The sequence below is a fragment of the Kogia breviceps genome, chromosome 14, assembly GCF_026419965.1.
Source record: "Kogia breviceps isolate mKogBre1 chromosome 14, mKogBre1 haplotype 1, whole genome shotgun sequence".
Lineage (NCBI taxonomy): Eukaryota > Metazoa > Chordata > Mammalia > Artiodactyla > Physeteridae > Kogia > Kogia breviceps.
This window is the reverse complement of record NC_081323.1, coordinates 83,064,726-83,087,769: the sequence shown is the minus strand read 5'-3', so window position 1 is coordinate 83,087,769 and position 23,044 is coordinate 83,064,726. Positions and strand designations below refer to the sequence as shown.

The following is a 23,044-nucleotide window of genomic DNA, read 5'->3' as shown; positions in this document are numbered from 1 at the left end:
GTTTTTCCGTGGCATTTATCATCCTCCGACACACTCTCTGCTACTAATAAGCATATGTAAGGCATCCCATCCCCGCCCCATCCCACTGGACCGGAAGCCCTGTGAGGACAGGGACCTCTGTCCTTTTGTCCCCTGGTGTGTGCCTGCTGCATGGTGGGTACTCGGTAAAATGCTTGTCGAACAGACGAATCCAGGTGGCGGCTCCCCGTGCAGACGAGAAGGTGGGGTGGGGTGGGAGGGCGACGGGCAGGTGCGGTCCAGGCAGAGGCGGGACGTGATGCCGTATCATCCACACCACCAACCACATCCTTCCCACTGCCTGCTTCTCGCCTCGGTTGCCAGCGCCAGTAACCCCAGGCGCCCGTCCGAAGCCGGCGCGGTTTTGTCATCTCCTTTCTCCTCCGCAGGAGCAGGCCATAGAGGTCCTCACCCGCTCCAGCCTGGAAGTTGAGTTGGCCGCCAAAGAGCGGGAGATCGCACAGCTGGTGGAGGACGTGCAGAGACTCCAGGCCAGCCTCACCAAGCTGCGCGAGAACTCGGCCAGCCAGATCTCCCAGCTCGAGCAGCAGCTGAGTGCCAAGAACAGCACCCTCAAAGTAAGGGCGCCGGGGGCCCCAGGGGCCGGGGGAGGACCGCGCACGCCACACCCCACCTCCCTCCCGCATGGCCCCGAAAGGAGCCCGGGCTCGGCACGGGGTGTCCGGCTCCCCGCCGACACCCCGAGCTCTTCAGCGGGGCACTTCGGCCCCACTGTAGTGACCGCGGCGGGAGGTCTCGCCTCAAAGCCAACTCATTTGCCCCGCCGTAGCCGTTGCACACATGTGTCTCGTTTGGGTTATCTGCAAAGGTCGTGGTTAAAATTCCTTCCCTTTTGAAAGCAGAAGTGACTGTTGGGGTTTTATCTCAGGTGAGCTCCAGCCATCAGCCAAGTCTTTCCCTCCAGTGAGACCAGTATAAGGAGGCGTGAGGTTCCCCTGGACACGTCACTCAGAAGCTCCATCAGGGCTCTTGTCTGGAGAACACCTTGTCCTGATTGACAGCAGGCATGGCAGCCTTGACCTCTGTGAGGCAGCCGGAAGCAGAGTCCTGAAGCCCAAGGCAGCGAGGTGGGGTGGGCCTTGACCCCTCCCGTCAGCCCTTGCCCGGGTGGCACGTCCCTCCTGGTCAGCTGTCCTCGCATGCAGCCCGTTGTAGAAATACCCCGATCCTTGGTGCCCAGCTGCCCACGGCACGCCGCGTGGGCTGCAGTGCCGTTGGGGCGCAGGCCGTCTGCAGGCGCATTAGTGCAGCTCTGCCGGCCTTCCCCGGCTCCTGGAGAAGGCTGCCGGCAGGAGGACCCAGCACACCGAGACCGCAGCCCTCCCTGTGCCCAGACGACATGAAAGCCAGGGGTTCGTGGGGGGCACGTCTGCACCGAGCCCTGCGGGCCCCGCTCCCCACCTGCAGGGATGGTTTTGACCCTCGGGCCTGTGCCAGCCGCCAGGGTCCGGAGCGTGGTGTTGCTCCAGCACGGGGAGCTCCCACCGTCAGCCGCTGCTCTCCCTCCGGCGTCTTTGGCAGTCTAGCCGAAAGCTAGATCCTCTTGGGGCTTCTCATAAATTGGTGTCCCAAATGCAGAACCCAGAGCCCTTTACGTTATATTTTTTTAATTGCACTTTATTGAAGGTATTCCCAATCTGTTGAAGTTAGCATAGTGTGGAGATCGTCGTTGCACCCCAGATTCACACGTCCAAGCCGGCAGGGACTCCTCGGTGGTATCTCACTTGACCGGGAAGAGACGGGACCGGCGAGGGCGCGGGCATCCATCCGCTCCGCCGTCCCGGCTCTATCCGCCCACCGGGCGCCCCCGGCCCCGCGCGGCGCCCATCCGAGGCGGCTGTGAATGGATAAGTGACCGACTGCCACGTATAGTCTCTGCGCTCTAAAGAAAGTGGATCAGAGTTGGTTGTAAAAATGTCAGGAAAACTTTTTCGTATGTAAAGTAATTCCAGAATGCGGTTAGGCCCATTTTGATTTTTTTTTTTTTTAATTGAGTTTTTTTTTTTTTTTTTTCCTCCACGCGTAACCATGTTTGTGAGGCAGAACTCAGTCTCCGGCAAGTCTGTCCTCCCGGCAGCCCCCTGGCCTGACCTCGCTGGCGCCGGGGCGCCCACAGCTGATCCTCATTAGATCCTTCTCTGCCTCTCTGGGTGGATTTCATCCACTGTCTGAGAAACTGCCGGCTGCCCGGGCCCCGTGGAGGAGCCGGTCCTGCCGGGGCGGGGAGATGATTGAGGCCCGGTCACGCCGAGGCTCTCATCAGCCCGCCCACTGAGCGCCAGCACTCACTTTTCATTTCCAGATGCAGTGGCATTTCCTCGTGTTATAGCCATTTCTGGCCCCAGCAGTGGCCCTGCTATTGGATAATTGGCCTTCCCCTCCTTTGTTACGGTTCAGGGCTTCGACTCAAGTACATGATGCGTTTGACTACATGAGAGGGAGGCTGTAGACCTTACGTTTTTTATTATAGAGCAATTTCTTCTAAATCAGTTAAGGTTTTAATGTTTGCCTTCACCAAAAATGAAACGCAGTTTCACAAATTAATGTTCTTTATCCGTATCTTGGGGGAATTCTTTAATACTGTGCAGTTAATGAAACAATTCGGCAATACTTCTTCCAAAATTATTACTCCCTTATCTTCATCTGATCTAATAATCAAAACATGTCCTCTAGTTACAAGACTTCTCTGATTTTAATTATCTTAACCCCTTGTCGCCAGGAGTGAAGCTCTCCCTGATATCGAACCCACACGCAGAAAGTATCAGCCTTCCCCAAACGGGCACGTCCGCCTCCCTCGCCCAAAGGAATATGGTTAATTGAATGAGATACTTCCCTGGGCTTTTTTTTTTTTTTCTCCTAACGTGTACAATTTATAGTCTCAAATCTAAACTAAGCAGCGAAACAATTACTAGGAAAATATTTTATGAATGAGACCTGTCAAATCGGCAACCTGACGCTTGTGTGGCGGGGGTCTGGGGCCCAGCCGAGGCAGCCGCTGGAAGCAGCCAGGAGCCGCCCCTGAGCTTCCCATTTCCTCCTCCTCCCGCTCCCACGACCCCCAACCCCCCGACACCCCATCTTTTCCATCTTGGACAGTGTCGTCCAGCTTTGTGGGCTCGGGTTGGGATCTACGTCTGAGGACGCTCCAGCCTCCAGCTGTCTCTCAGCATCCTGGCGTGGTGGGTGGTCTCACCATGGACGCTGACCGTGACCTCTGAGATAAACGCCGAAGTGTTTGATGGCGATGGTCACTGGTCTCACAAGGCAGGAGGCGTAACGGACAAGTCTTTTTTTTTTTTTTTTTTTTGGCCGTGCCGTGTGGCGTGCAGGACCCCGACCAGGGATCAAACCCGCGCCCGCTCACAGTGGAAGAGCAGCGTCTCAACCACCGGACCGCCAGGGCAGTCCCAGGGACACGTCTTGAGGTTATGGAGTCTTGAGCTTACTGGGGTCTCCTCCGCCAGGACCCCCTGGGGTGCACTCTGTAATGGAGCACGTTTGGGGGACTCAGTGGTTCGCTTTTCCCAGCACCTTGAAACACTCCCTCTCTTGGCGACTAACGCTTTCTTCCCTTCACCTTCGTAACTGATTGATAAGTATGAGGATAGATTGCCAGCTGGGTGTTTACCAGTCTCTCTCCCCATAGGCTCTACTTCTTCAAGCCAGGTTCACCATCACTAGCCACATACACTGGTGCATCCTCTAACCTTCAAGTAGACATCAAAACCAACTCGGAAGTGGGAGATGCTTCTCCCTGCCTGATGTGACAAGTACTGCAGCACCGTGCCACTTGTCAAGGATAATTCTGTATTCATAATCAATGAACTAACCCGACTGCCATTACAGGGCTGCTGTTTCTGATAACGCTATTCTGGGGTCTTCTGCTGGAACACTTCAGTACAGAGGCAGTGTAATGTGACAGTCACCTGCATTCTACTCACTAGGGCACGGGAAGCAGTGCTACCAATAGCTCAGGTTTAAGATGGGTGTTTGTGAGAAAGACTAACTGAGGCCAGCCTCCCCTAGGGAGAAATGATATTTTCTGCAGATGCTTTAAAGATCAGTACTTCTCACTGGGCGTGTGGGCAGCTGTGCTCCACTCACCTGGGGGCCTTTTTCCAAACCGCACAAGCCTCCCCAACCCTCGGCACCCCTCACGCCACCTCTCGAGGTTCTGATGGGTCCTTCTGAGCCACTGTGGGGCGCAGTGTGTCCCTCGGCGGGTGGGGACAGGACAAAAGACCCACAACCACTCCTCTGCACTCGTTCGGCGCCTTTAATTCTGGACACTGCCTCTCTGGTTACATAAGTTCCCTCACCGTGTTTCCTCTGCACCGGGGCTGCCCTTGACCGCATTTTAACGAGCATCTCATCGTCTCAGTGTGTGAAGCTCCGACATCCACGTTCCGTTGCTCGCTTGCCGCGGGTGAGCATGACGATAATCGCTGTCTCGGGGAGGAGGTGCCAGCCAGCCCGTGGCCGTAGAGGGGAGGCCTGTGTGTGTCCCTCTGTGGCCCCTGCCCTCCCTGGATGGCACCAGTGAGTTTTAGTGTCACACGTCCCGGTATCAGAGAGCCCGGGAGCCGAGCCTCCCTGAGCCTTGTCCTGGCCGCATCTTGAAGGCACTGTGAACACGGACTGAGGGGAGCAATCGTGAGCCTTCCATGGGGAGAGGGGGCTGAAGGGGGCCCCCGGGCAGGGAAGCAGCAGCGGAGATGCCCCAGAGGGAAGAAACCGAGGGCCTCTTCCCCCTGGGGCACCGTGCTAGAGGCCTCAAGGCCAGTTATCTGCATCGAGGTCATATGTAAATCGCTGCAAACCGGTGGGCATTACTGGAAACGCTTCAGGGAGCTAATTGTGGGAATCTTCGGTGAATCCTCTTAGACACGTGCGCCCCTGGTCACTGGGTGAGTACGTCTAGATATTCACCTGCAGATGATCCCCAGCTTGTGGCCCACTTAGCCGACCATACAATGTCCAAGTAGCTGAAATATTGAGCCAGGACCCTCGTGGACTATGACGGCACCATTCCGTGAGGAGGAGTTGGCTCCCGTCCGCCCTGTGCCTGGGTCGCTGCTCGTGGAAGTTGGAGGTGACTTGTGATGGGGTTGCCACACAGGGGTCCCCCTCTTCTCTCCAGAGCCACACTTCTCCAGCTGGCAGCAAGGCCTCCAACGTCATGGTCCCTCTCCCCACCCCCTGGCCTGGGGGCAGGGGGGTCTCGCCTTTTTGTCTTGCGCTCTCAGCCTCCCTGTATGTAGTGCACGCACAGCGCCCGCCTGGGCGTCCCTGGGCTTCTCCCCCAGGCCAGCCTCGGCAGATCCTAAGTTTACATACTGCTGCGTCTCACCAAGGAGCAGTGGAGACCTCAGGGGGTCCCCGTTCAGGTGAAAAGGAGGGGCAGGCTGCCTAGTTCCAGACCCCAGAGAGGTAGAGTCAACCTCAGACCCCTGCCCGGACCAGGGAGCCCAGTCACACCCGCTGGGTTCTGACTGGTGGCCCCTCAGCCCCGGGGTCCACGTCAGGGTGAGGGGTCACACAGCGACGCCCCTAGCCTGAGCTGTGGGTCTTCAGACAGCACTGCCGAAAGCCTGGCTCCGATTATCCCGGAGGCAGAAGACAGAGCTGCCTGTAAACTGCAAGAGTCACCTCTCCGGCCCCGTCCGTTGTGTGGCAGAGACGTGTTGCTGCCTTGACCCCTTGCTGTGCGACCCGGAGGACGAGGTCTTTCGAGGGTCTTTGCATTAGTCTCTGTGCCAGAGGCCCCTTAAGTTGGTAGCCCTAGGCCCCATGTTATAACTCGACTAAGACAGATAGATACCTTTTATAAACTCAGTGCCTAATTTGCTGCACACCAAAATGCTTTGCATTTTAAATTAAAATACCTCATTATTTGAGTCTTAGCCAGGATTTTAAGAACTTCAGATAGATAATGCTCCTAGCAATTCAAGAAACATTTGATGAGCTCCTACTAAGTTCTGGAACCACATACGTGCTCTGTAGTATTAAACGTGTGTGATGAATGTATCATAAAACCACCGTGTCTGAGGGTGGTTTGCAGCCTGCACTCGTGCATCCGGCATTTCCTCACCACTGACCTTTGGAAACCCTTCCCCCTTCCCAGATGAGGAGCGTGAGGCCCGACAGGCTAAGCCCGTCGCCCAGGGTCACACTCAGCCAAGTGGGACTGAGCTAGAAGCCCAGCTCCGCCCTAGACCTTTCCTCCCCTCTCTATACAAGGTCAGAGTGTGTTCCTGTACAAGAGCACCTTTTCAGGAAGGCGACCCGCTTGCCAGATTCTGCGTTCATGGCGCCGGATGTGGGGCTGCCTTTCCTGCCATCGGCATCAAACAGGCAGAGCTGCTCTGGGCCTCAGTCCTCCTCCATGGATCTGCCAGAGAGCAGCAGGGACGCTTGGAGGTGGCAGCCTGGGAAGCGGAGAACTTCATAAATGGAGCCCCCGGATCGAGGACCACAGAGTGTCTTCGGAACCATTTAGTCGTATTCAGTACCACCCACCGGGGATAAAGTAGTCATAACGACAGTGATAACGGTCACCATCGTTGCTGAGTGCTTTACCACAGGCTAAGCACTCAGTATTGCCGTTGGGGCTCTCACCTCTGCACGTTCCACATCCACGGATTCGGAGGGCCCAGTGCCCTACGCCATTCTGTATAAGGGACTAGGGCGTCTGCAGATTTGGTACCACAGGGGTCCTGGAGCCAAATCCTCCGTGGGTACCAAGGGACGACCGTTTCATTTAGTCCTCAGGAAAGCACCGTCCCGTGTGTACCATTATCCCCACTTTAGGGATGAAGAAACCGAGGCTTAGCGAAGTTCAGTGTCTCTTCCGGGGTCACTCTGCAGCTAAGTGGTGGAGCCAGGACTTGGCCCGGGTCTGCCGGGCCCCAGCCCACCACTGCCTCACTGCTTCCTGCGCTTGCTCTGGGCAGCCTCGGGCTCTGCCGCGGCCTTGGGTGCAGACCCCCTGCGGGGTTTTTTTCTTTCTTTCTCTCTCTGGACGGACAGACAGATGCTCTGCAGACGTGTCGCGATAATTGAATAAGATGACATGTGGGGTGTGGGGCCGGGCCTGGGACCTGGCCCACCGCTTGATGAGCACTGGCAAAATCCTAGGGAACAGTGCCCGGAGGAACGACGGCCTGGAGCGCCTGCTGCCCTTTCCAGGCAGGACCCTCGGAAACCAGACGCTACGGGCGCCCAGCAAGAAGTTTCTGGCCAAAGAGCAGGGCCGAGGGCGCTTGGGCTCTTGGCTGCATGGGCCCGCCCCCAGCCTGCCGCCACACGCGGGGTCCTGAGACAGCGCCCCGCTGGGAGCTAGGTGGGGGCGGGCTTGGTGAGGTGCCCCCCACCAGGCCCCCATCCAGGTGTCGGCGCTCAACAGAGGTTTGCAGGCGCCATCTTGATTTCTTCCTGACTCTGCTGCCCCCGGGCAGATGGCAGAAATTTCAGTGGAAGCTGCTTGGTTCTCAGTGAAAACTCACATTTAACCAGACACACTCCTGCCCGAAAACCTTCTCATCTGGGCTGATCGAAGGCCTGCAGCCATGCTCTCAGGGAACCCGCAGCGGGACCTGGCAGCGGCAGTGGTCCCGCATTGAAGGCCCCTCGGTGCCAGCATCTGCACCGGCTCCTTGTCTCGTGCCCCTTCACTCAGTACTTGGAGGTCACCGGTCTTCCCATCTCACAGATGAGCCGCCGATTGACGTGCCCAAAGGGCCCGGCTCGTGGGTGACAGAGCTGACGCCGGGTTCTGGGCCGCGCCAGGTCCAGAAGCTTCATGTCTGTCATTCTTCCTGCCCGTCTGCTGTTCTCTGAACATGACCACTTTTTATGCGCGCTCCGCGTGCAGCGTCAGTGAGTCCCACCCTCCGCAGGTGCTTTGTGTCCCGGCAGCGCTGGGCAGTCTTGTGTTAGGAAGGGCTTCCCGCTCTCCGACCACAGAGTGAAATTATCGTGTCTTCGTGAGCACCTTCTCAGCATCTTTTGTCGGAAAAGGAGTGCGTGCTACCCTGTCTGATTATGAGGAGAAACCATTATAATACAGGCAAGAGGTCTTAAAAAGGAACTAGGGCAGAGCAGTTCTACACAATGGAAAATACACACACGAGAAACCGCCAGCAAAGGCAACCGCCAGCAAAGGCAACCGCCAGCAAAGGCAAAAGGAAAAGATGGGCTAAATGGGGCCACATGGGATTCAGGTGAGCATCAAGGCTAGTGGGCCAGATGGGAATCTTCTCCCCAAATTCTAGAATGTTCTCAGTCGGCTTTAAACTGTGATCATAGACGTGGCTGGTCAAGTAGAGCCTAAAAAGGTAACCAGAAGCCCTGGGGATGGGAAGGGCCTGTTGATTCAAGAATTGGAATTTGTTCACCCCAGGCTTGGAAAGATGCTAAGTGGTCAGGACCCCCTGCTGGCTGAGTCTTTGTGTTTTATGTCAAGCTGTCTTCCCACAAAGAACGCCTTTGGTTGAGGGGGAAAGGGCAAAAACAAACGAGGCCAAAAGCACCTTCACAGAAGGCAGCACCCTCTGCCGACTACTCTACAGCAAAGGCTCTTGCTGGCAAGAAGGCCCAGCAGGGCTCCGGGCACAAACAGCCACGTGGGTGCCCAGTGAGCTCACAGAGGTGAGTGGAGCACAGCAGAGCCTCACCGTACCTGGGAAGCTTGCCGAAGGACCCCTGAGCCTCCCTCTGAAGGGCATTCTAGGGCCAGGGAGGCAGCCATGCCCAGCCGTGGCCCTGCTGGCCAGGGTGCCCTGCGAGGGCCCTTCCTGCAGGACCGTCTGTCGGAGAAACCACTGACCACCCAGCGGACCGGCCTCCACTGCTAAAACCCCCTGCGTCTGGGGGGATCCCTCCAGAAAGACAAACGCATTTTCCCTGGTGCCTATCTGATGCTGACCTCAGTGACCAAAGGGCCGTATCTCTTATCAGCAGGGTCCCAACAAAGGTGTTGACAAGTAACAGCACGTGTCAGCTGGCCTCACGTAGTTTGTGAAAGGCCACACGCTGCTTTTGAAACACCAGGAGAGCGTCTCTTCAATCCTGTTGGCCATTTTGTGGGATTTCATACAAAATGGCCTTTTCCTTGTTCGGTTTTCCACTTCTGTAAAGCTTTTTCCTTCTACTTTCACTGGGGTTTATGTTACAACCTTATGGTTGCCGTGTGTGTGTGTGTGTGTGTGTGTGTGTGTGTGTGTGTGTGTGTGCCCACTCAACATCAGGCAACAAGCAAAGGACAAGGGACGACTCCACAGTTGTCACCTTTCACTGTGCCTGTCTGGGCTCCCTCGGGGCTGCTGGATGCTTTACAGGGGACGTAGTCAGTGAAGGGTCTTAGCCCGTTGGGGCTGCCATGACGGGACACCAGAGACCAGGTGATGTAAGCAACAGACGCTTTCGTTTCTCACAGTTCTGAGGCTGGAAGTCCAAGATGAGGCTCCAGCATTTTCTGTGTCTGTTGAGGGCTCCCTTCTTGGTTCACAGACGGCCGTCTTCCCGCTGTGTCCTCACATGGTGGAAACGGTGAGGGGCCTCTCGGGGGTCTACTTTTAGGTCACTAATTCCACTCATGACCTCAACACCTCCCAATAGCGCCACCTCCTGACGCCATCACCATGTTGGGGGTTAGGATCTCAACATTTGAATCTGGGGGGGGACACCACATTCAGTCCATGGCAAAGCCCATCAGCCTTTTTCAGACATGACCACTAATAAAATCCCTCTCTGTTTTCAGCAACTGGAAGAAAAACTCAAAGGACAGGCTGACTATGAAGAGGTGAAGAAAGAGCTAAAGTAAGTTTGGAGATGCAGCTCGGCCATTCACAAGCCAGGGATCATTGGGGACGTTTGCTAAGGAGACACCGTGTCAGCGAGGGGGCAGCTGCGGGGTCCTTGGCAGACGCTGCACCACTGGGCCGCATCCTGGGCTACTCAACATGGCGGGTGTTTGCACTCAGGCCTATGCCTGAATTCTTTGGCCGTTTTATGAAACTGTGCATAAAAATTGCCAATATGCACGGAATCAGGGGAGATACTGCCTTTGTAGGAAATACAAAATATGAGCTTATTTTTTAGCTGTAAGCTCCCCAGACAGAAGGAGAACAGAGCAAGGAAACATTTTCCAATTGAGGCCTCACACCTCCCTGGCTTAAACTGTGGGACTTTCTTCCCCCAGCCTCCCCCCGAGAGGCAGCAGCAGCCAAAAGCTTGTCACCCTTTGGTGCTGACGCTCGACGTTGTCACGCTTAGAAGCTTCCTCCTCGGGCCCTGGCGCCCTGACCCTCCCGCCTCAAACTCCTCCCCCTGAGCTGCCCTTGGCCCGCCTAGGGGCAGTCCCCCCAAGGCCGCCCCTTGCCCTCCTCCCTCGCCTCGAAGAGTCTCACCCCAGCTGCCCCCTCCTCCCCAGCCAGGTTGGCAGATACTGCAGAGGAGTCGCTGGGCCTGGGTCCCTGCAGGCTCCGGGCCTCTCCCCTGCTGCTGGCCGCCTCCGCTTCCCCGGGGGCCTTGCCACGCCCTCGGCATGCCCTTGTGCCCCCAGCTGCACCCCGACCCCTCATCACATCCCCCAGTGCTCTGCCTGACGGAGGGGACAGACGCCCGCAGCTCCCGGAGCCTTTGCCTCGAAACGACTCTCCTCTGGTCTCGGCGTCTCCCTCCCGTCTCTCCAGGCTGACCCCGCCACGCTGGCCCCTTCCTTCCTACTCCTCGCATCAGCTCTTTTCGCTCTTGCTGACATTTTTAATTTCTCCTTTTAAAATAAGCCTACACCCACTCCCCATGCTGTTCTTTGGATTCTTAATTCCATTCCCTCGGGTTTGCTAAAAAAGCCCACTGGAAGGCCTCGGCGACCTTCTCGCCCCTGCGACAGCAGCCTCCTCCCTGGCGGGGAGGCTCCCGGGAGCTCCGCTCACACCTCTCCCCGAGCGTCCTCGCCCCCGCGACACAGCGGGCCTCCGCACGCCTCCTTGGACAACCCCTCAACTCTCTGCAGGTCCAGCTTCTTTTGAGCTCTGTCCTCTCCCCCACCCCACTTCCGGGAGGTATATTTTTTACTTATCTACCCGCCTCCCCATCCCTTTCCCTCTTCTTCCCGCCTCAAAAGAAAAAAAAAACACCACCACCAATGTGTGCCCTCCCTAGTGTTGGATCGGAAGAACTGACTTGGAAGGCCTTCTCCCGAGCCCCCGCCCTTCCCAGGCTGCAGCCAGCCCCACAGCCCCTCCTCTGAGCTCACCTCTCTCACCGGGAGCCAAGGCTTCTTGGCCCCAGGCTGCTCCCTCCCGGGTCCGCCTGCCCGGCCACTCACCCGGCCCCCACCCTCTCCCAGGACAGCCTCCCACATCCCTGCCAGCCCTTCTGCTACATCTGCCCACCAGGGCCCCAGCACAGCCCCCTTCAGGTGGCTCTTCTGCTAGAAGGTGTCCCTGGCGTCCCAGTCCCTGGAGATCCACACGCCCTCCGGATGCACGCCAGCTCCCGTTCCGTCCCGTCTCTTCCCCCGAGGTCCCCACCGTACCCCAGCCCGGGAGTCTGTAAAGCATTTTGCTCCTTCAAGGCCCTTCACAAACACTGACATCTCATGAGACAGACCCGTCTCCTGCCCGGGTTTTCTCCCGCTGGTGCTGTTTGCATTTTGTCTTCCACCCAGAATCACCTGTAGGGTCCCTGAGGATGAGGAGTGGTTCTGAGTCTGCACAGCGCCAGGCATGTAGTAGGCTGTCGGGAAACTTGGTGAATAAATGAAGAGACGCTGATGTTTTCAGTATAAATTCAGACGCACTTAGTCTTTGCTTACATGATCCTGAAGAGGCCCTCAGACGATATAGCTGCAAACGGTGTGACAGCCACGAAGAAAAGACAGGCTTGTCCACACTGCTCGCCTTTTCTCTCCTGGCTGATGCAGTGAGGCCCACGGCTCTCATTATTCTCCGTAGTAGCTCATCATAAAACAAAACGATGAGCTCCTCCCGGTTCCCATTTTGTTAGTTTACACGACAGGGGCCACTACAAAGATACAACCACGGGGAAGCTAAGGGCGGTCGGTCGGCTCCTTACTGAACCTCCCGGGGGCCATGGCACAGAGGGGGCCCCTGGCCCCTGGGCCCTGGGCACGCTGTGCTCTCCGGATGGCACTGCCGTTGACCTTAAAGAAGGGCCGAGGCTAGAGTCACAGCTGGGAGGGCGCAGGAGGCCCGGTGCCCGGGATGGAAGCTGCCTTCTTTCTCACCTTCCCGCCTCGAGCGTGAGGGGAGCTCCTGGGCTCCGTGGGGCCGCATGGACGCACAGCAAGAAAGGAGTGTCCACGTGTGCGGAACGCTGCGAACAGCAGTCCTGGGCCCCCGCGCTCACTCAGGTCTCGGACTTGTTGACACAGGCCGAGAGCGGAGCGGTTTCCATGGTAAGGAGAACAAAGGAGACGTGAGCCCTCGCGCCCACACCTTGGCAGTGGCTCCTTCCCCAGCCTGGGCTGCAGACGGCCCACTGCCGCCTTTGAGCCACATGCAGCGGTGGGACCTCGCCCCTGGCCCATCCCCGGGCTGCAGCTGCCGAGTGTATCAGCGGGGCAGCGGCCAGGGGCATCGGTTCCTCTCCCCGGCTTCCTCGTTACAGCTTTTTCAGCCCTTCTCAGCTTTACAAATACATTCCACTTGCAGCAGTGTTACGTCTGCGTTCAACTTAACTTTAAAATTATACTCTGAACAGACCTGGTGTGATTCCATATGGAATGATTTACATGCTGGGCAAGAAACTTTCGCTGGCCAACTGCTAGTCGAATAGTTATTCCAGAGACGCTATCAGATGATAAAGAGCTGCCAGGGAAGTAAGTTGTTAAAAGTTGTCAGCTCCTCGGTTCCTGGAGAGCAGGAAGCGGTGACGAGACCGCTCGTTAGTGCGGCTGCCCCCGGAGGTCCGAGCAGGGGTAACGGCTCTGTCTTGCTCTCCGCAGCATCCTGAGGTCCATGGAGTTCGCTGCGGCCGAGGGCGCTGGGACGCAGGTACATGGTCTCCCTTTGCTTTCCGTGTACGTGAGCATCTGTGTCACTGCTTCACCATCGCGGTGTTTCTCCTCAAGAACATTTCACCAACTTAAAGCAAATTGTCTTTAACTTAAAAAGGGCAAGAAGAGAAAAGTTAGTGTCTTTCAAAGTGCCAGCTGCGTTCACGTGAAATTGAAATTTAACCTGGGCAGGTACTAAGAACGTGGGTACAAACACTTTCAGGTTGTGTTAAGAGATCAGCCCCAAATGGACTGACTTTGGAGTCTTTATTACCTACACTGCCTCACGTGGACAAGAAACGGTCAAGATGGCAATGGCACACGGTAACCCAGTGGCCAGTTAAGAGTTTAAGTCATCACGTGGCACCCTGCTCCCCATACCCGGAAGGCAGCCTCTTTGACTCTTGGTGGCTGGCACCCAAAGGAGGTCACCGGTGCAGGCCTTTCTGACAGCTGTGTGGCTCCCATCCCCTAACAAAGCGTAGGTCTAGATGCTCGGATTGGGGTACAGAGGAGGGAACAATTGGCTGTCTGGAAGCTGTGTGAGCCTAGAAAGAGAGAAATCCCTTCAGCTGAGACGAGTTAGCTCAGGAAGGAGCTCGAGCGTTGTCCACGGGCGTGGAGCACCCTCGGGGGGAGGGCGGGGGGGTTCCGGTGGGAGCGGGGATCCTGGGGGCCCGGCGGCCCCGCGGTGAGCCCCGCTCCGCCCCGTCTAGGACTCATCCAGGCCCCTGGAGGTGCTGCTGCTGGAGAAGAACCGCTCGCTGCAGTCCGAGAACGCCGCGCTGCGCATCTCCAACAGCGACCTGAGTGGTAGGTTGACAAGGTCTCGCGTCCGCTCGGCCCCTCCCGGGGTCGAGGAAGAGGAAGACGAACCGTGAGTCTGGGCCGATGCATGGCGGGCGTCACCGGGCGATGAGAACCTTGACTAACGAGCGTCCGTCTCCTCCTCGTCCTCCTCCTCACCCCCCCCCCGCCCCCACCCGCTCCGAGGCTGCGGGAGAGCCCACGAGGGCGCTCGCTCGCGGACGGTGGCTTTTCTGGTCTCTTCTTGGTTGTGCGGCCTCTCCCGTGGTGGTTCCGGGGCTGCTTCCAGGGCCAAGGCCCTGCCCTTCCCGGCTCAGTGGAGCTTTTCTTCCTTTGTCAGGTTTTCCTTGGGAACGCCTCCCCCATCCTTAGCCTTTCTTTGCTCGTCCCAAAGTGGTGGCGTCACTGACTGCTTCGGGTTTTGGCAGCTGGTAAAGCGTTTAAGAGTGTCTCGGGCTCCGATGATATTTCATTCTTAAAATGTGCGTGCCTTCGATCGAGTGGACTCGGTGCGGTGCATTCGCCTCAGAGCAAGTGGTGTGAGAATCCGTTGGTCCCAAAATGTCAGTGTTCGCTGCTCCTCAGGTGGGGCCCTTCTGGTTGTAGCTCAAATGCTAGAGGCCCGATGAGAGGCCCGCGACCTGCCGACTCTTTACTGTGTGTGGTACCGGCTCCTTGTCACGTTAGGAGTTTGAGTCTATGTCAAGGGGAACTCTCCAGGCTGCAACGTACAAGAAAGGTGCAAACATGAAATGCATGTTGCTTGTTTCGGGGGGGCCTCGTTTGGCTCATTTAAAAATTCAATTGAAAAACAAACCAACACACCTCATTGGCCCTTGTAAAAAAAACAAAAACAACAACAAAAAAAAACTGCACTTTTTTTTTTTCCCTTTTGCGGGGCAAACTTTGCATCTTGGTCTTGGTTTTTTTTCCCTTTTGAATCCCCCATAATGCATTATGTTTGCCCTTCCTTGTAGGGTCAGCCAGGAGAAAAGGGAAAGACCAGCCTGAGAGTCGGCGTCCTGGACCTTTGCCGGCCTCCCCTCCTTCTCAGTTGCCCCGCAACACGGGGGAGCAGGCTTCCAATACTAATGGTACACACCAGTTCTCACCAGCGGGGTTAACGCAAGACTTTTTCAGCTCATCCCTGGCAAGCCCCAGCCTGCCCCTGGCTTCTACGGGAAAATTTGCACTAAACTCTCTCCTCCAACGACAGCTAATGCAGTCCTTCTACTCCAAGGCCATGCAGGAAGCAGGAAGCACAAGCATGATTTTTTCAACAGGTCCATACAGCACAAACTCCATATCTTCCCAAAGTCCATTACAACAAAGCCCAGATGTAAATGGCATGGCCCCGTCTCCCAGCCAGTCAGAAAGTGCTGGGAGCATCTCTGAGGGCGAGGAGATAGACACTGCAGAAATCGCCCGGCAGGTGAAAGAGCAGCTGATCAAGCACAATATCGGACAGCGCATTTTCGGACACTATGTCTTGGGACTGTCTCAAGGGTCCGTGAGCGAGATTCTGGCCCGGCCCAAGCCGTGGAATAAACTGACGGTTCGCGGCAAGGAGCCGTTTCACAAGATGAAGCAGTTCCTCTCGGATGAGCAGAACATCCTAGCTCTTCGCAGCATCCAAGGCAGACAAAGAGGTGAGAGACTCATGGGTTGGTGCCCGTGTGTGCGCCCGTCATGGAAAGGGGGGTGTGTGTGCGTGTGTGTGTGTGTGAGAGAGAATGAGACGTTTGTTGTGCGTCACATCCGGTACAGCTCTCAGTCCTGCCATTGGCAGAGCTCAGGGCCGAGGGGCATGAGCTAAGGCTGTTAGACTTGGGGGTGGGGCGCCTGGCCTCTGAAAATCGCTCAGCCCCTCACGCGTAGTAGACTCGCTATTTCAATACCACGTGCTGAGTCGGGGGGAATTACCTCACGCTCGACGTTCTGATGCGTTTCGTGTCCAGCGATCCTTGCGGCCTTAGGTGCTGGCCTCACGTGGGGAGGGGCCCGTGGGTACCACCCGGCCCTAGAGCAGCAGCAGCATTGGCCGGGGGCGGTCCTCACGCAACGCTGGGTCCACGAGGAGGGCAAGTCGACCGCGTGCGCCACCCCCCCTCCCCCCGCACCAGTGGGAGCGAGGCCCACGGTCACACTCCCCGTGTTTACGTCCCGCTAGCGATCTGTTTAGCGTTACCGGCGAAACACGCCTGCCTTGAGTAAAATACGTGAAAGTTGTATTAAAACACGCTTCCGACCCACCCACCCCCACCCCCGCCCATAAAAAGATTAAAAGTCCGTCCCGTCCCTAACTGCAAGAACTCCTTCCCTCTTTAACGGCAGGGCATCCTTCTGCTAAGTCAGCAGTGATAGAGAAAGGGACTCTTCTCAGACGCACTTGAGATTTAGACTCAGAGAAGGGAGACGCTTCAGACAGCGTCCATTTGCACAAAGGGCACCGAGCCTTTCACGGCGACGTTAACCGCAACGGACCGTCTTTGGATGATTAATGCGAGCTGTGTTCCGGGGCTGGTGGGCGATCCGCTTAGCGGCCCTGCTTCCTCCGTTTGACCCCCGTGGCGCTGGTGCCGCAGGCCGCCACCTATAGGCCCATCTAGTCCCCTTTGGTGGCAGAGCCGTGGCCTCTGTGAGCCAGCCAGCCAGGGAAGGGCCTCTCCGAAGTTTCTAGTGACTCCCAAGGGGCACAGGCAGCCCTGAGCCCTCTCTGTAGTGACAGGCGGCTCAGGTTTCATATCATGCAGCCCATGTCGTCAACACCACCATCCCCCTGATTGTTTTGTTCTTACCACACTTGTTTTTCAACAGAGAATCCAGGCCAGAGCCTGAACAGACTATTTCAGGAAGTACCGAAACGAAGAAATGGGTCTGAAGGTATGTCGCAGGCAGGTGTTTTTCTTTGCAGTTAGTAACCTAGGAAGCAGCATGTCCTTAGCTGTGTATTTGGGTTAAAACTGTACAGTGTGATTCTGGCCTGGAACCTGATGGAAAAACAGAGCTAGTAAGTATAAAACAAAGCACGGGTTCAAGTACGCACGGCCCCTTCCCCCTGAGCTGCCCGCGCTCTACCGAGCGCAGGAGGGGGGCGGCCCCACTAAGATGAGCCCCAAAATGCGAATCCCACACCCGCCCCCCTCTTAGACTCAAATTACGCCTTTCCCCATTTTCTCAGAAGCAGGTGAAAGAGTAACATTTGTTGCTCTGAGAAGAATCAGGTGACTGAGTCAGATGAGATACTGCTGCTTCCTTGTACCTTCCCTGAACTCTGAAATCTGTCGAGGGCATGACAGAGGAGACAGATCCCAAATGGAACCTGCTCGCCAGCCCCCATGGCACTCCTCGGAGTTGCAGCTTTGATGGGGTTTTGTCCCGGTGGTTTGCTTGTTTTTAAATGGTTGAATGTGGCGGTTCACACTTAGTGAGGTAGTGACCAATTCAAACACGTGGACGGCTTCCGGGAAGAACCGGGCCCGGCCCCCGGGCCGTAGTAGCTTCAGTGCGTCTGTGCACGTGGCTGCTCGGCAGAGCATCACCATGTGACCGAAAGACGGAATTCTTGTCCTCTAGGCACATCCGCAGCCTTCTCTCCTTGTTCATAAATTTTAAAAAGGTAGTATGTGAGAAGAGACCCGAAAATTTTAACTTAAGCCTTCAGCCTCTTCACCTTGTACGAGCAAACGATAGCGAGAGAATCAGCCTCCACCCCTTGCCCTCTCTGCCCATTTTTCCGCCCTGGGATACTGGCCTCAAGGACACGTACAAAGCTTTGAACGTAGTCCCAAGCCAAAGCAGCTGTTGGAGTTGTTTTTAAGTGACTCACAAAAAAAAAAAAGCGTTGCCTCTTAATCCTTCGTCTTTTTCTTATACCGGATTAAATGATTCGCTCTCCCTGGTCCCACCCCACGGGTGACGTCCAGCTTGGATAACCTGAGAGCTTGTCCCACTGGCCGAATACTCTGACGCCAGGTGGAGTCAGTAGGAAGCCCTTCCTGCCCCGGGGCCATGGTACCTGCTGTGAAGTTGCACGCACAGCAGGTACAGGTAAACGGGAGGCCACGCCTAGCCTCCGCGTCATCGCCGGCCTCGACTCGGCAGCTATTTATCAGAATGACGTCTTTGTGCAGCCCTAAATTTTGTTCCAGGTGTGGGTTTGATGTCATTGGTGTGGCTTCTCCCTGCAGGTAACATCACCACCCGGATCCGAGCCTCAGAGACCGGGTCCGATGAAGCAATCAAGTCCATCCTGGAACAAGCCAAAAGGGAGCTGCAAGTACAGAAAACCGGTACGGAGTCCAAGTCTTCGAACACTGTCTTCCACGCTTAGTTGAAAGAATTGTCGTGAGCGTTCTGGTCAGCAGTAATTAACTTTGTTAAAAAAAAAAAAAAAAAAAGAATGTATGTTTTCAAGCCTTTAGGCAAGCACAGAGGGGAGCAGGTCTGTGTGATGTCTGTTTTGCTAATAGTTACCATTCTAGGTCATTCCCTAGCATTGACTCAAGAATGTACCCCTGGCCTAGAATCTCCGTGACTTAAATTAGCAAGTAGTTTGTATCAGATTCCCTTTTTTAAATGCAAGACAGGCTTTTGCTACTTGGGTCTGTCTGTACTTGACCACAGCTGCTTTATGGAACAAACGTTGCCAGGGAGGAGCAGGAAGCGTTAAGGGGTGGATGTCCCCCACCTCTGCAGTCAGTCTGCTTCAGGAATCGGCCCTCAGAGCTCCCTGAGAGCTGCCTTGTGTAAGAGAACACCCACATTTCAGCTTTTCTCCGGCGAGCTTTGACTGAGAGGCGCGCCAGGCTGTAGCTTCAGCTCAGACCTTCCGCTAGAGAGGAAACCTGAGCGCTCTACCCGGGGTTCAACACAGACACACCCCTGCGCTGCGCCCGCGAGGCGCCTGCTCTGTGGAGTCCTTCCACCACAGACGGGGTCACGAGGCCCCACCAGGCCTGGCCGCAGGCAGCTGTGACCGCTTAGCACCTGCCGCCACCTGGTCACTCCCCTGGGTTCCGCTTCCTGAGCTAGGGCCTCTCCACTGGCCCTCCCCCTCCCCCTCCCCCCTCCCCCCTCCCCCCTCCCCCCTCCCCCCTCCCCCTCCCCCCCTTCCCCCCACCTTGGTGGCCACACCCGTAGTCACCGACCCAGAAGGGGATCTGAGCTAACAAAACCACTGGAATTTGGGGATATAGCACGTGAGAATGTTAAGTTCAAAGTCCTCCTCCCGGAAAGAGTCTCAGAGCATTCCCCACCCCCCGCCCCCCATCACACTCGTGATCATAACTTACCCCTCCGGCTGCTGTGTCGCGGAGGCCGTGTGGTCGCACGGCAGGCGCGTCGGCCCCTCTATCACTGCTCGGAAAGGGTGCGTGAACGTTTCACGACGGGGGGGAAACGTTGGAGAAACAGAGCCGTGAGGTTCTCCCCGGTAATAACCTGCACGCGGTGGCAGGTGGGGTCAGGATGAAGTGGGGTGAAAAAGCACAGGGCAGTGCCGCCACCGTCTCACCTCCGTGTTTGCTCCGCAGCAGAGCCGGCCCAGCCTTCCTCGGCGTCCAGCAGCGGGAACTCCGACGACGCCATCCGCTCCATCCTGCAGCAGGCCCGCCGCGAGATGGAGGCCCAGCAGGCCGCCCTCGACCCCGCCTTAAAGCCAGCGCCGCTGTCCCAGACGGACATCGCCATCCTGAGCCCCAAGCTAATGCCCCCCTCGCCCATGTCGTCGGTGTCCGGTTACTCTCCATTAGCCGTCTCCCTGAAGAAGCCCCCCTCGGCTCCCGACTCCAGCGCCCCCACTCTGCCCAACCCCCCGGCCCTGAAGAAGGAGTCCCAGGACGTGCCCGGGCCAGACCTCCCGGGGGCGGCCGACTCCGCACAGGGCGTCCTCAGACACGTGAAGAGCGAGCTGGGCCGCAGCGGCGTGTGGAAAGACCACTGGTGGAGCGCTGTCCAGCCCGAGAGGAAGAGCAGCGCTCCCCCCGAAGACCCCAAGGCTGAAGAACCCAGCGGCGGGAAAGAAAAAGGCGGCGGCGGCAGCGGCAGTGGCGGGCAGGCGCGGGCCGAGCGCGGCCAGCTCCAGGGCCCCTCCTCGTCAGAGTACTGGAAGGACTGGCCCAGCGCCGAGTCGCCGTACTCCCAGAGCTCAGAGCTGAGCCTCACCGGAGCCAGCCGCAGCGAGACACCCCAGAACAGCCCTCTGCCCTCTTCCCCCATCGTGCCCTTGTCGAAACCCGCCAAGCCCTCGGTCCCTCCGCTGACCCCCGAGCAGTACGAGATCTACATGTACCAGGAGGTGGACACCATTGAGCTCACCCGGCAGGTGAAGGAGAAGCTGGCCAAGAACGGCATCTGTCAGAGGATCTTCGGGGAGAAGGTAAGGGACTCACTCGATTTGGGAGTCTGGGTCTTCCCGCCTCCCTTCACCGCTTAGGACTGCGTTATCTGTCTGGGGGGGTGTGGCCGCCGCCCACTCAGTTAACCCCAGAGCATCGTGGCTCGTCCGCTCCCCAACTTCCAGGGAGGCTGGCCGGTGAACGCTCCATTTGCGGCTTCCCCGTTGGGGGCCAGGTTCTGGGTGAGGCCCTTTCACCCTCTGCGGTCCCTTAGACCTCTTGTCACACTGTGAGGGGCTGGCAGAGTTGCCGTTTGACAGACGAGGAAACCGAGGCTCAGGGAAGTTAACTATGTGCCCCAAGCTAGCAGGTGACTGAATCGAGTTCTGTCCCCCCAGCCAAGTGGAGCCCAGAGGCGCCTCTGCAGGCTGTTTCAGCCCAAAGGGTCTGACCTGATCACAGAAGAGAGACGAGCAGCGTGCAGAGACCCAGAAGGCACTCGATAGAAACAGCAGTGTAAAGCATAGTTGTACCTCTCTCATAATTCAGAACGTGCTTGGGGCGCCAGAGGGGTGAAGCCACCTGCCCAGGGATGCACAGCTAGAGGTGGCACGGGCAGAGCTGCACAGAGCCCAGGCTGTGCCCAGGACTGGCCCCGAAGACCCTTGTTTCCACATCGTCCTCCCCTGGCTCGTGAAAGGCCATGGTTTGTGGATGAGCTACCAGACCCTTTCCGTTCTTGGCACTTCCCTGGCCACTGAGATTCTGGATAGTGGGGATTTACCAGGCCTGCAAAAAAGAAGATCAACGTAATACCCCAGGATAGTCTTAGATTAAACAATGAATTGCTGAGCATAATGAGAAGCGATCCAGTCCCCTAAAAGACAGCCTCCCCGGGACCTCCCTGGTGGCGCAGCAGTTGAGAGTCCGCCTGCCAGTGCAGGGGACACGGGTTCGAGCCCCGGTCCGGGAAGATCCCACATGCCACGGGGCAGCTCAGCCCGTGCACCACAACTGCTGAACCTGCTCTCTAGAGCCCATGAGACACAACTACTGAAGCCTCCGCGCCTAGAGCCCCCACGCTCCACAACAAGAGAAGCCACCGCAGTGAGAAGCCCGCGCACCGCAAGGAAAGAGTAGCCCCCGCTCGCCGCAACTAGAGAAAGCCCTCGTGCAGCAACGAAGACCCAACGCAGCAAAAAAAAAAAAAAAAAAAAAGAAAGAAAGAAAGAAAGACAGCCTCCCCACGGGCCACGTGGCTGGGTCAGCAGCGTCCTGCCCCGCAACTTCCTACCCACCTTACCAGGTCCTGCCTTGAGTTCAGTGTTTGCGATGTACTGTGCTATGAATCCTTGAAATAACGGTTGTGAGCTCTTTGTCCCGACTTTGCAAAAGGTGATGGGGTGAATAGAAATGAGGATGAGAATTTAAAGTCCCTTGAAATTTCTAGTTCAGCGTTGTAAAAATATCATTTGAGAACATTTAAATAGACATTTGTGCTGATGCCTTAAATTTAGCAGAGACTTAATAGCATTGAACTTGTTTGGCCCATGAGTGCAGTTTATTCTGGAACTTGAGAACTTTTCAAAGAGTGATCGGATGCAGCCCCTAAATATCTCTGGGCTGCATCTGTGTCCTGTGGGGGGTGTTTGTGCCCATACATATGTATGGCCATATGTGAGCGTAACAAATTCGGGTATGTACGTGCAACTTGTCGATCGTCTGCAGCGAGCTTCACTCCCGGGCCTGCTCCTCGGTTGCCACGAGCTCACCTCTGGGCCCCTACCATCGAGCAGGCTGTGATCAGGGAGAGCAGACCTTCCTAAATGCCAGGCTGGCCCGGCGCCAGCCAAGGAGACGGGCGCCCGCGTCCCGCCAGCATCCATTGCTCCCGTTCTAAAGGGGTCCTTGGCCCCCAGCACCTCGGCCTTTGCTGGCGCCACCAGGCAAAGAGGTTTCGGTGCTTCCCCCTCAGGTTGTCAGGACGACAGCCCTGCAGGCTTGGCAGGATCGAGACCCTGGGGGGAGCCCCTGCCCTCCGTTTGCCCACCCGCCCCTCCCTGGGAGCTGGAAGCTGGGCCCATGGCTGTGGCTCCCCGTGCCAGGGCATCAGCCCACCGGTGACCTTGCAAAGCTTATCCCCCCACCCCAGGCTGTTGCCACCCACCCCCAGGGGCTGGTTCCGTGCTCGGCTCCCCGTGTGCCGTCCGTGCCGGCCACGCCCCCACGTGGCCACGCGTGTATCCCTAACACGTTCTGCGGCCTCACACCAAATCCGGGGTGCTGATGCTGTGTGTCTTTGCTCGCCATTCCAGGTGCTGGGCCTGTCCCAGGGCAGCGTCAGCGACATGCTGTCCCGGCCGAAGCCATGGAGCAAGCTGACCCAAAAAGGCCGCGAACCCTTCATCCGGATGCAGCTCTGGCTGAACGGCGAGCTGGGCCAGGGCGTCCTGCCTGTCCAAGGACAGCAGCCAGGGCCAGGTAAGGGCAGCCCCGCCCTGGGCTGCTGCCGGCGGTGGGGGAGGGGAGCCTGTGCGGGGAGACCACCAGCCACGCTGTCAGCTGCTGCCGGAGAACCGCCCCCCTTCCTCCACCACCTGTTGCCATGGGACTGACTCAGTTTTTAGGAGAGGGAAGATTGTGCCTTGCTAATTTTATAAGCAGCAGAAAACGAGTTGCCAATTAGGAAAATGCTGTTTATACATAAATATAGGTAAAAGTCAAGTAGCTAAATCAGGGAATCAGGAAAGGAAATCAGCCAAAGGAACAGAATGAAAGATCTCACGGGTGACGGCTTCCGCCTGCCCTCCAGCCAGTGGCCCAGCTTTCTTACTGG

The 23,044-nt window shown here is 57.1% G+C and overlaps 1 protein-coding gene across 8 annotated transcripts in view; it reads left to right on the top strand.

Moving 5' to 3' along the window:
- CUX1 (cut like homeobox 1) overlaps positions 1-23,044 on the top strand; it is a 374,916-nt gene that overhangs the window by 290,449 nt on the left and 61,423 nt on the right. For 3 of the 8 annotated variants that reach the window (XM_059038129.2, XM_059038125.2, XM_067011761.1), the window contains exons 11-19: positions 408-596; positions 9,800-9,858; positions 13,013-13,061; positions 13,780-13,876; positions 14,848-15,519; positions 16,688-16,753; positions 18,061-18,162; positions 19,405-20,249; positions 22,524-22,689. In XM_059038129.2, coding sequence (XP_058894112.1) covers positions 408-596; positions 9,800-9,858; positions 13,013-13,061; positions 13,780-13,876; positions 14,848-15,519; positions 16,688-16,753; positions 18,061-18,162; positions 19,405-20,249; positions 22,524-22,689 — 2,245 coding nt within the window. The remainder of the gene's footprint in view (positions 1-407; positions 597-9,799; positions 9,859-13,012; positions 13,062-13,779; positions 13,877-14,847; positions 15,520-16,687; positions 16,754-18,060; positions 18,163-19,404; positions 20,250-22,523; positions 22,690-23,044) is intronic. The other 5 variants (XM_067011760.1, XM_059038127.2, XM_059038133.2 and 2 more) reach the window with 3 other exon arrangements.